General features: G+C 37.1%; 3 protein-coding genes across 4 annotated transcripts; 2 read left to right on the top strand and 1 right to left on the bottom strand.

Annotated features, from left to right (window-relative positions):
• Nucleotides 1–128: 128 nt before the first annotated feature.
• On the top strand, nucleotides 129–2008 carry LOC125232564 (39S ribosomal protein L9, mitochondrial). The gene is made up of 5 exons (XM_048138285.1): nucleotides 129–293; nucleotides 455–614; nucleotides 693–862; nucleotides 1022–1222; nucleotides 1798–2008. The coding sequence occupies exons 1-5, from the start codon at nucleotides 225–227 to the stop codon at nucleotides 1954–1956; spliced, it is 759 nt and encodes a 252-aa protein (XP_047994242.1). The 5' UTR covers nucleotides 129–224; the 3' UTR covers nucleotides 1957–2008.
• A 14-nt stretch (nucleotides 2009–2022) lies between these two features.
• On the bottom strand, nucleotides 2023–6836 carry LOC125232563 (RNA polymerase II degradation factor 1-like). Of its 2 annotated transcripts, none has more exons than XM_048138284.1 (3): nucleotides 6759–6836; nucleotides 4397–4538; nucleotides 2023–4311 (listed from the first exon to the last, which is right to left on the bottom strand). In XM_048138284.1, exons 1-3 carry the CDS (start codon nucleotides 6830–6832, stop codon nucleotides 2308–2310), a joined length of 2220 nt encoding a protein of 739 aa, XP_047994241.1. In that variant the 5' UTR covers nucleotides 6833–6836; the 3' UTR covers nucleotides 2023–2307. The 2 variants fall into 2 exon arrangements, with proteins under 2 accessions (XP_047994241.1, XP_047994240.1); XM_048138283.1 differs by lacking the exon at nucleotides 6759–6836 and adding an exon at nucleotides 5264–5363.
• A 490-nt stretch (nucleotides 6837–7326) lies between these two features.
• Nucleotides 7327–11639, top strand: LOC125232537. The gene is made up of 2 exons (XM_048138244.1): nucleotides 7327–7742; nucleotides 11433–11639. Exons 1-2 carry the CDS (start codon nucleotides 7529–7531, stop codon nucleotides 11585–11587), a joined length of 369 nt encoding a protein of 122 aa, XP_047994201.1. The 5' UTR covers nucleotides 7327–7528; the 3' UTR covers nucleotides 11588–11639.
• The last annotated feature ends 2 nt before the right edge of the window (nucleotides 11640–11641 follow it).

Below are 11641 nucleotides of genomic sequence, written 5' to 3'. Positions count from 1 at the left end.
TCCATCCCTAGTTGGTACTTTTACAACGTTTTTAATATTTTCTTAAATAGTTCCTAATGTTGCCTCACTAAGAAATGTCTGATTAGTCTGATAGTGGCAACATTAAATTCGATCTGTCAATTGTCAAATTGTCCGAATCCGAGATTCTCCTAACCTATTTCATTAAGTTGCATATTTACAAAATAGTGAACTTGATACAATTAATTATAGATTATTGTGCAACTATGTTAGGAATACGTTCTCTTCTAAACAACATAGTTAATGCGCAGACTGTGCTAACACAGCAAACAAGAGTGAGTATCTACTATTCAACAAACTAGGATTGGATGGAATTTAAATGTTAACCTTAGATTAATTATAACACTGTGTAATATTTCTATGATTTTAACCTAGTTCGTTTAAGTTATAATCTGTATGAGAAGATCAAACGATTTCATAGTGTTTTGTCTTTTAGACAACATTTGTGCTGAAGAGGAAATGGCCACCACCATTGCACAAGAGAAATAGCAGACCGACAAAGCTGAGAGGTCGTCACTTCGTGTACGATCTGGTTGAAGACACAAACGTTGTCAAACAGCCTGATATGAAAGTCATTTTGAATCAGTATGTCGAAGGTTCGTTAACTAAAAAGCTAACTTATCAAATTAACTAGAGTCATCACTAGAGATAATTAACATTTATTTTGTTTCTAGGTGTTGGTAATGCAGGAGATGTACTCACCTTAAGACCCAATGAGGCCTACAGAGATTATTTGATGCCAGGTCTAGCAGTGTATTTTAATCCTAAGAACATGGAGCTATACAAAGTTGATGAAAACAAACCTAAAACTGAAGATACTTTCAGTTCTCCCTATGTCCAAAGGGTAAATTTTTGAGTCACTTATATAAAAGATTTTTTTTTCACAAGTATATTGACAGTACCAAAATAGTTCTCAAGTTTTAACAAAAACAGTCAGTCAGTTACACTAAACTTTATGAGGACAAAATTTTTTTTTTTTCTTATCTCTTGTTTCATTCAACAGACTATGAACTGCCTTTCCCGGCTGGTTCTACAAATCACAATGAACAAACGAGAACCCTGGACTCTAGAGCCATGGCATGTCAAGGCATCATTTAGAAAGGCAGGCTTTGTGGTCCCCGAACATGCAATCACAATGCCTCCAGGCAAAATTAATGGGCCTGACATGTCTCTCCAAGAAAAGGAATTTTATGTGACTGTTACAGTAAGTGCAAACTTTGTTATTATATCAAAACTTTTAGGGATTAAAGAAGAATTTTAAAGCCAACTTTTACTTCATTGTAGATTTTTAGTCTATTTAGCTCAATTATAATTTCTCGGTGTCTCCTTAACCTTTTTCTTATATAACACTAGCTTTTGCCCGTGGTTTCGCTCGCGTTAGAAAGAGACAAAAAGTAGCCTATGCCACTCTCCATCCCTTCAACCATCTCCACCTTAAAAATCACGTCAATTCATCGCACCATTTTTCCGTGAGAGACAGACAAACTAACAGACACACACACTTTCCCATTTATAATATTAATAATATGGATATCAATATATAAATGCACTACAAAACTAAAAATCCATAAATTGGGTGAATATTCAGTTTATCAGACCTATATTCTATGTTGGTCAATTTGACTTCCACCAGTGTTATTTTAACTCTATTTTCAGTAAATGTTTAATCAGTAAACATCAACCTAACTAGAATTCCCACAAAGAAGAAAAAAAATTCAAACTTACTCAGACTTGTCATGGTTGTATAATTTTTCTATAATGTATGGCATATTGTTGCAGATAAATAAAAAAGAGACAGTCAATGTGCGATGCAGAATTCACCACTGGGCTACGGGGCTGGACAGACTCCCCTGGGTAGAGTACCATTGGAAGAAGCCTGCGGAACCACTCTTCCCTGCACAAGCTGAAGTGCTGCAGAACATGCCTCTTCCAAAATAAATCCATCATGAGCTAATGTAGTCATAACGCAATACAAAACTAGAACAGTAAAGTATTCTTTATTTACTCAGATAATTTAACAAAATAAATCTGCTAAAACAAATACATATACCTATGTTAAGAAAGACTACTGGGAAAAGCTCAATTTTTGCATTTTTTAGTTTGTTATTTGTTTCTTTACCATTTTGCAATTTTGAGATATAAGGGAAGCGTTTTGCAGTAGGGCCTCTGAACTTGGTATTATTTTACTGGACAGGAATAATACTGTACAAAACAATTTTACTATTGTTAGATCATTCTAAAATTATAAATAATCTAATACATTATTTATAAATATTGTGCAAATACAATTTATACTTTAGGAGTGATAGGTTGTGGGTTCAGGTTTTCAACATGTTGTTCAGCTGCAACTCCCTCATTCTGAGTGTACATTGTAGATTCGTCCACAATATCCCCCACAGAACCTTGACTTGGAACATTAAGTTCCTCATCGAGTTGTTGTTCAATTTGCTCCATGGTCTGTTCTTGTAATGTATATGCTTCGTCATATTCCTGAAGAGTTGCTATGATAGGTTCACCTTGTTGTTGATCAGTATAACCTTGCTGTTCAGCATATTGTTGTTGTTCACCATATTGTTGTCCATCATATTGCTGCTGTTCAGTATATTGCTTATCGCTATACTGTTGTTGGTCAGGATATTGCTGATCGCTATATTGTTGTTCGGCATATTGTTGTTCGCTGTATTGCTGTTGTTCAGTATACATTTGGTCTGCTTCCCGGGCCGCATACTGTTCCTCGTAGCAAGGATCATACCGTTGTGAAGTTTCTTCATGTTCGTTAATTTCTACAGGATATGCAGCCTGCTGTTGCACACTTCCATATAAGGCTAAGGGATCGTAATTCGTGTCAGCACTGTAACCATCAACTATATTTGAATCTTGATTGTAATCCTGGTAATTTGCCTGTTCTGAATAAAACATTTGGTTCTGCTCATCTTCAAATGCTTGGATTTCTGATGCCAACTCCCCCGTTGGATCATAAGTATTTGGTTGATGCTGTTCTGTATTCTCTGTAACATGCTGTTGCTGTTCTGCGGCAGCTGCAAGTGGTTGAGAGACATACTGATCACCACTTGGCGGCTGCTGATCCCCTGGTAGATACACTTGCTCACCAGCTGCGGTTGGTTCAGAAACGTAATGGTCATCGCCAGATGGCTGATTAACCCCAGGTAGATATACTTCTTCAGAAGAGATTGTAGGTTGAGATCCTTGCTGAACATCACCTTGTGGTTGGTGACCCGCTGGCTGATATGCATGTTCTGATGCTTGAGTTGCGTTCTGGTCATTAGGTGCCAAATATGTCTGTTGTACGGCGGCGTTACTCTCTGGATTAATATTTACTCCATCTACCAATTTTACGCCTTCTGCTGGCGTAAAGTCCTGAACATTTATAATGTCAATGGGATATTGCAGTTTTTCGGAATCAGCTGCGTTCAAGTGATAACTTTTAGTTTCATGCGTTTCTGGTTTAATAGGATCAATTTCTTCTACATGCATTATATCGTTTACAACAGGAGACAGCTTTTCGCTATCTTCATTTTCATGTTTATCATTGTATGTTGAATCATGTCGACCTCCAGTTTTTTGCGAAGCTAGCTGAGCTCCACTAACTTCTTGTGTAGGATAATCATATTGGTGGGTGGGTGTCTCAACACCTGCTGGACTTTGGTCTGGCTGTTTTACTCCACTATATGTATCAGTGTTAAATACGACAGAATGAGTGTTTAAATTTGGAGCTCCCGCAGGCTTTCTTATTGTACTTTCCTTATTAATGTCGGTAGTAATATTTAAAGTTCCATCTTTATCTTGACAAGCTCGAACACGGTCTGCAATTTCATCTTTCTGATCATCTTTTGGAGAACTTCCTTCATCATCGAACCTGTATTTAAGATCCTTGGTTGGAATATCATCTAAGAAAGTTTTGCCATTGTCTTTCAAAACAGAGAAGCTATTCGTCTCTTCTTTTTCATTCTGTTTAAGTTTATCTAAAATGCTATATTTACTCTTCCAATCTCCGTCGTTATTGTTATCCTGTGTTATTGCTCTGGGAATGTAATCTACGCCAGCGATGGATGTTAACTTAGGAATCAGTATGTATTTTTTACTAATTTCCTTTAGGAACAATGTCTCGTCCATGGGCTTGGAGAGTAGACCGAGATCAGTTGGTGCTGTTTCTCTAAACTTCTTCAGAGGATTTACCATAGCTGGCTGATCTGTTTGTGGATGAGGATGTGTGTCATTTGGCACCTCTCCGATGCATTTAAAAGTTAATCTCTGGTCTAGATAGACATTTGGCTGAAATAGGAAATATTCGTATAAGTTTTCTGCTAACAAAAATCATGAAAGAATACATAAAGCTGGTCACAGAATTTGGGATTACCTTGTATCGTGCCACGGTGTTAGACAAGCGCATATTGTCGAGCTTCTCCAAGATGTGTTCATTGCGCTCTTTGCGTTTTTTATCCTCCTCCAAAAAAGCGTCATACTGCTTCCTCAAAACGTTGATCTGATCCGCTTTAATTCTGTGGAAAGTGTGATTGTTTAGTAATAATTTTTAACATTTACATAATTGTAATTATGTAACGGGTACCTATCTCAGGACGATTCTATTAATAGATTTGTAGGTAATACCCTCCTTTTGCGTTGCCGTAGTCGGGTAAAAAGAAAGCCACTTAAGAGCCAGGTTCATCATGTCACCGAGCTATTTACCCTTATATTACATATATTATGTCCTTTGTTTTGCATGATTACGTACCTAGCTATCATATATGGGTTTGTCCTTGACCTGGATTTCGCTTGACGAATAAGACAATTCGAAGGGGCAACATTGATATCCCAATCGTAAGATAGACTTAGCTAAGTAGATATTTTACTTTTTAAGGTGAGGAACTTGAGAATAAGATCAACGAGAATACACAGTTCGTGTTCCTTTGTCTTAGCCTTGGAAAGGCTGCCTTTCCATTAGATAAAACCAAGACCATCATGGTATCCATGCACCCATTATTCTATCATATCCTTATATGATATGTAGTGGTAGTGGCGTAGTTAGGCGACAAAACTTAATTCGCAGCCTCGCACTTAGATGGCTACGCCACTAATCGGCGGTCCCCGAAACAGCAAAATAAAACAGATAACGGAACAAGGACGTCTAACTGTAGAACAGTTGAAGGATCCAAGATTCTTAAAGTAGCTAATTAATTTTATTTATTAAAACTAAAGTATTCACTTTGAAGTTGTAAGCACCTACTTCTTTTTAGATCTCCCCATAAGGCCAGGTGTTTCGTCCCGCGGTCCTCGGCACAGACTGCTCTCATGGTACCGTTGTAAACAAAGCAATGCCATCCGACCTTCGCGAAGGTTCGGCTTGCGAGGATAGTTCGCCACGTATTGGCGAACATCGTACAGACTTTGCCAATTTTAATATTTTTTGCTATGAGCCAATGAACTTTCTTAATATTAAGAGTTTTGAATGATTCACGGTTATTTTCATTAGACTTATATTGACCGTTATATAGACCGTGATTACCTTTTTGATTTTTGTCGAGCTCCCGATATTTCGACGCAGTTGCATGCATCATGTTTTAATATTTGTTAGTTTTTGGGTAGTGTCGATGGCAAACAACCGGTCTGAGTGGTGGTAAGCAGTCATCCCGTCCTATAGACGCCTGCAACTGCGGAGGTGTTACATGCGCGTTTCGAATCCGACCCTGCAAAAACCTGTTCGCTCTTTTGCAAACCTCATACCTACTATTTCCTGTCGCTCCGATAGATTGGCCATTTTAAAAATAGGGCTAAAATATTATTTGTATCACTCGGGTTTTCGTAGTAGTTTCAGAACCCAGTGGCCACCTCATTATTTGTTCGCTTCTATCCATAATCAGTACCTAAATGGTGAGCGTAGCGAGGGACTAAGTCACAAGGTGCAAAAAATCTTTGGAATCTTCTGACTGGTGAGTGCTGACATACACGTATTTAAAACAGTATTCAACTCAACAGTGAGAACATGATAGAAAATGAAATAGGTATTATGTTACGAAAGTTCTTCGAGCAGTGATTCAAATGTGTAAGCGTCCCTCTGGTGCACTCCGTACCAATCGCCCCCCGGTACGCCATAACATTGAGCGACGCTATACCTATTACGTCTATATTTAGGCAGCCTGCTATATCGCGACCTTCGACCTTGTCCACGACTGTCACGTCACTAAGCTTCTATACAACTTTCGAAGAGCAGGATATTTTTCTCATGTAGGTAGGTATTTATATTTAGGATCAAAATTCGGATTGAGTGGTTTCAAACTCCCTTCGTTGTCATAGCTTTTCAGGTGGAGGTACACTGGGAAGCAGCTTTGTACCTAAGGCTATGACTTGGGAAAGGGTAGTAATGGTGTAAGTTGGAAACACATCTATCAGCATCGAACCGCATGTTATGTATGAAGAATCGCTCGTTAGTCGTTAATAGTTAGTATGAAAATAAGTACGCCTGCTTTCAGCTTTCCGACGCGTAAACTTGTTAATTACGATTTCTCATACATAACATACGGCTTTATGCTTGATAGGTGTGTTTCCACCATAAACCCACACCTTTCACCTTCAGTAAATTATTTGGGATAGGTACACATCCGAATTTTTAAAATAACGGAGAGCTTTGAGAGCTTCTGCTCTCTAGGATAACTCTAATAAGGATTTCATTACAGTTTTATTTCTTTCGAGTGCTACACTAAAATTAAATATAAAGATCTTACGTGGATCCCTTGGACTTGTATAAGCCCCAGAAGAATTTATTTTGTTTGACACAAATAAGTAAACCTGAAGACATAGCAAAAGCCAACAATAACTAAAATAATATCCAATATGTCTCACAAATTTGACGTAGATATTCTTTTTCTAGGTCTATGAAGCTTGAGGGCCCATTTTATGAATAAAAATAACTTTGAAAATGGGCCCTAATATGGCCCTAATTATATATTTTTATAAGTCTTCTGTCTCTATTTCTCTTGTCTTTTCGAATGACAGAGAGGCACACAGACATTGATTTCGTTCTTGCATTGATTGCGTTACATAAATCTCTTATCCACGGCTCTTATCTATCTCTTATCCATTTATTTCGAGTGAAAGCGATATCAATTTTTTTGCCTGTATTTTTGAAATCTGCCGCATTTTTTCTAGTGACATAGATGGCTTGACATACTTTAATTTGCATTTTTAAAAAGTTCTCATGTTGGTCAACTGGTTTATTATTCCATTTTCTTGGCGACTACGATCCACAATACTTTATCTATGAACACACCTTAAAAATTTGCTGTCAAAGTCACATCAAAGCAATGTCAACATTTTATAAAAATAATAGGATTTAAATACATTCATTCAAGCTAAGTTAGCAATATAAATTAATTATATAACTTAGAATAATTAGACAATCACAGAAATTAACGTTCAGGTTTCTTTTCTACCTCAGTTGTGTTATATAATCTGTTTTAACATTGGAACTAAATAAAAACTCGCAAATTACAAAATGATTTACAAGTGGTGGCACCGATGGGTTCGTAAGAAGACCAACCCCATCCCTGTTGATCAAGCCTTCCTTTGGAAGCGCCGTTTCAGTATAGCTTACGGGTTGCTGGCATGGAATGCACTTGGAATAGTGTTGTACTGTATGGTGCAAGGAAAATCGGACTGGGCCCATTACTATGGTCTTAAATCAGATGAAGAACACAACATGGCCCCAGGTAAAACAATCATATATCCTTCCTTAGTTCCTGGAAGATTATTCCTATTATTAAAACTATCATAATATGTTATCGTCACAATTTAATTCGGTGTTTTTATAACTTCTATTATTAGAAGTATGCAGTTACCCACGTTACAAAAGTAATTCATGCTTTATTGGTAGAGTACTCTTTAATCGGTAGAGGTAGAATACTTGCCATCATACCAGGGTGTCCACTACTAAACCCAAAAAAAAATTCCCTGACTTTCCATGACCATTTAAGAAAATTTCCCTGACCAAATTTTCATTCTATGATGACATTTTTACCACTTTTGCTCAGGGTTGTGAAAAAACGGTTCTGTCTTGGAAAAAAAACCTGAAAAAAGCAGTTTTTTTAGAAAAACGGAACCCTTATAGGATCACTCGTGCTTCTGTCTGTCCGTCTGTCACAGCTAATTTTTTTCTGGTATATGTTTGTTTTCCCACGTACGTAAAGTACGAAATATTAAAATTTGCAAGGCAGTTCATACTTTTATACCTACGGTTTTTATTTACCTTTATGTTAACTATTAAACTTTAATTTCAGGTTTTATAGAACTAACATTAAGGAAATCTGTAGTTGGTAGTTATCGCCATTTACTTTTGGCTATATAGATCAAGAGCCCAGGCCCGCCAGACCTTCCTCAAATTCTCAAGGATGAAACTTTGGGACAATGTAGAGTTCACATCGGCGTTTAATGTGTGCATATTTTCTAGTTCGGCCCATCGGCCAATTTTTTGCTATCAAGTGATGAAGGTGAAAAAAAAAAGAGCTTACTTTCCTTAAATTCTCAAGGCTGATTTTTATATATGTGTTAGAGCACGTTGTTAGAAATTGGTTATCATCAATGCCAGACCGTTTCCGCCGGCCATAACTTTTACCAGACGCGACAAAGTTGGCAAAAAACGACTCTAACTTACCTCATTTTCTCAAGCCTGATTTTGATATATGATACGCAGGGACCTATAACTAGACCGTTTGTAAGCAGCCAGACCAATCGGATGGACCCAACCATCCGCCAGACCGACTTAAAGTTTCGATATGAGCATTAGTAGAATTGAAATATTCCGGGTCTATAAAAGCTAAAAACTTGAATTTTCTACATTAAGCTACGTGTATATTGTATACTTGACGTAATAAGCGACTTTCAAAAATTTTACTTCTAAGGAAATAAAAAAATTAAAGTTTATATGTGGTGCAAGATTAATTTTAAGCTATGAATTTTATTTACACTGCGTGAGTACATGTGTATTTTATTATAAATATAACTTTTACCAGACGCGACAAAGTTGGCAAAAAACGACTCTAACTTACCTCATTTTCTCAAGCCTGATTTTGATATATGATACGCAGGGACACGCTTACAAATGGTCTAGTTACGGGTCCCTGCGTATCATATATCAAAATTCCTTAGAAGTAAAATTTTTGAAAGTCGCTTATTACGTCAAGTATACAATATACACGTAGCTTAATGTAGAAAATTCTAGTTTTTAGCTTTTATAGACCCGGAATAATTCAATTCTACTAATGCTCATATCGAAACTTTAAGTCGGTCTGGCGGATGGTTGGGTCCATCCGATTGGTCTGGCTGCTTACAAACGGTCTGGTTACAGGTCCCTGCGTATCATATACCAAAATCAGGCTTGAGAAAATGAGGTAAGTTAGAGTCGTTTTTTGCCAACTTTGTCGCGTCTGGTAAAAATTATATTTATAATAAAATACACATGTACTTACGCAGTGTAAATAAAATTCATAGCTTAAAATTAATCTTGCACTACATATAAACTTTCATTTTTTTATTTCCTTAGAAGTAAAATTTTTGAAAGTCGCTTATTACGTCAAGTATACAATATACACGTAGCTTAATGTAGAAAATTCAAGTTTTTAGCTTTTATAGACCCGGAATATTTCAATTCTACTAATGCTCATATCGAAACTTTAAGTCGGTCTGGCGGATGGTTGGGTCCATCCGATTGGTCTGGCTGCTTACAAACGGTCTGGTTATAGGTCCCTGCGTATCATATACCAAAATCAGGCTTGAGAAAATGAGGTAAGTTAGAGTCGTTTTTTGCCAACTTTGTCGCGTCTGGTAAAAGTTATGTTTATAATAAAATACACATGTACTTACGCAGTGTAAATAAAATTCATAGCTTAAAATTAATCTTGCACCACATATAAACTTTCATTTTTCTATTTCCTTCGAAGTAAAATTTTTGAAAGTCGCTTATTACGTCAAGTATACAATATACACGTAGCTTAATGTAGAAAATTCAAGTTTTTAGCTTTTATAGACCCGGAATATTTCAATTCTACTAATGCTCATATCGAAACTTTAAGTCGGTCTGGCAGATGGTTGGGTCCATCCGATTGGTCTGGCTGCTTACAAACGGTCTGGTTACAGGTCCCTGCGTATCATATATCAAAATCAGGCTTGAGAAAATGAGGTAAGTTAGAGTCGTTTTTTGCCAACTTTGTCGCGTCTGGTAAAAGTTATGGCCGGCGGAAACGGTCTGGCATTGATGATAACCAATTTCTAACAACGTGCTCTAACACATATATAAAAATCAGCCTTGAGAATTTAAGGAAAGTAAGCCCTTTTTTTTTCACCTTCATCACTTGATAGCAAAAAATTGGCCGATGGGCCGAACTAGAAAATATGCACACATTAAACGCCGATATGAACTCTACATTGTCCCAAAGTTTCATCCTTGAGAATTTGAGGAAGGTCTGGCGGGCCTGGGCTCTGGGTCTAATACCAGTGCGGCAAAATTTTTCCCCTTTTATACGTCTCTGGGGCTGATAGTAGTTATTACGTACAGTGAGCTGCAAAATTGCATGGAGAAAGTAAAATGAACTCATTGATAAATTCGCCATGCACTTTTGCAGCTGATAGCACATAACATAGCAAACAAAATGAAGTACCAGAGCGAGCAGGAGAGCAGGAAAGCAGACATGAAATGAAAACGAGATTTCGAGCGTAGTGAACGCAAAGTATTGACCAAGAACTTAAATATGACCTATGTAAAAAAGTAGTGTGCGAAATTTTTTGTCTGTTGTCAGAGTCGGGATGCCCATTTAGGTGTTTTGCCGCGACATGCCTTTAGGTTTCAAAGTGATTCTTATCGTCACGCTTATTATCCTCCTATGCTCCTTTGACTCATACAAAGTTGCGCCTTTATGTGACGTTTTGCGCTATTGGCTTCATGAGGACCTCCGCTTTGGAACGTCGGATAGATACTTAGAATTTGGACAGCGACGTAACTTTGTCGTTTTCACGTCGCGTCGCCCATTATGAATGTTGTACAAATATATATAAATAAATTAAGGTCAGCTAGATGTAGATCACTGGGATGGAGGCCAGGCACTATACTTGTCATAAAAAGTCTAAAGAGACAATTCTAAGTCTTAAAATCACTACCGGGATCCATCTTTGCTGTCATGGATGTGGTCAACCCAAGAAATCATATAAAATTTTCAATACATTTTTTTTTTCTTGGTGCCAAATTTTTCCCTGACCTCCAAATCATTTCCCTGACTTTCCATGACCAGAGCTTCCCTGACTTTCCAGAAAGTGGACACCCTGCATACTTAAAAATGCATCTCTAGAATACAGTTCAACAGGTAACATACTTTCTTTGTTGTTTACAACAAACTTTCTTGTATTTTCAGGAAGAGCATGGGCTAACACACTTGGAATAAAAAATGCTAAGGTGTATAGAGTTGCAGGGTTGAAAAAAGTAGATGAATATGACATAGTGGAGGGAGAAGAGGTGAGAACTAAAAAGCCGGAAAAATCTACAGAATCAGAACTTATAACAGAATAGAAATCTTAGTTGGTATTAAAAAATAATGTAAATAAAATAGTTCTTTATTTATTA

Source organism: Leguminivora glycinivorella, chromosome 13, assembly GCF_023078275.1.
Source record: "Leguminivora glycinivorella isolate SPB_JAAS2020 chromosome 13, LegGlyc_1.1, whole genome shotgun sequence".
NCBI classification, from domain to species: domain Eukaryota; kingdom Metazoa; phylum Arthropoda; class Insecta; order Lepidoptera; family Tortricidae; genus Leguminivora; species Leguminivora glycinivorella.
This window is presented reverse-complemented; position numbering and strand designations above follow the sequence as displayed.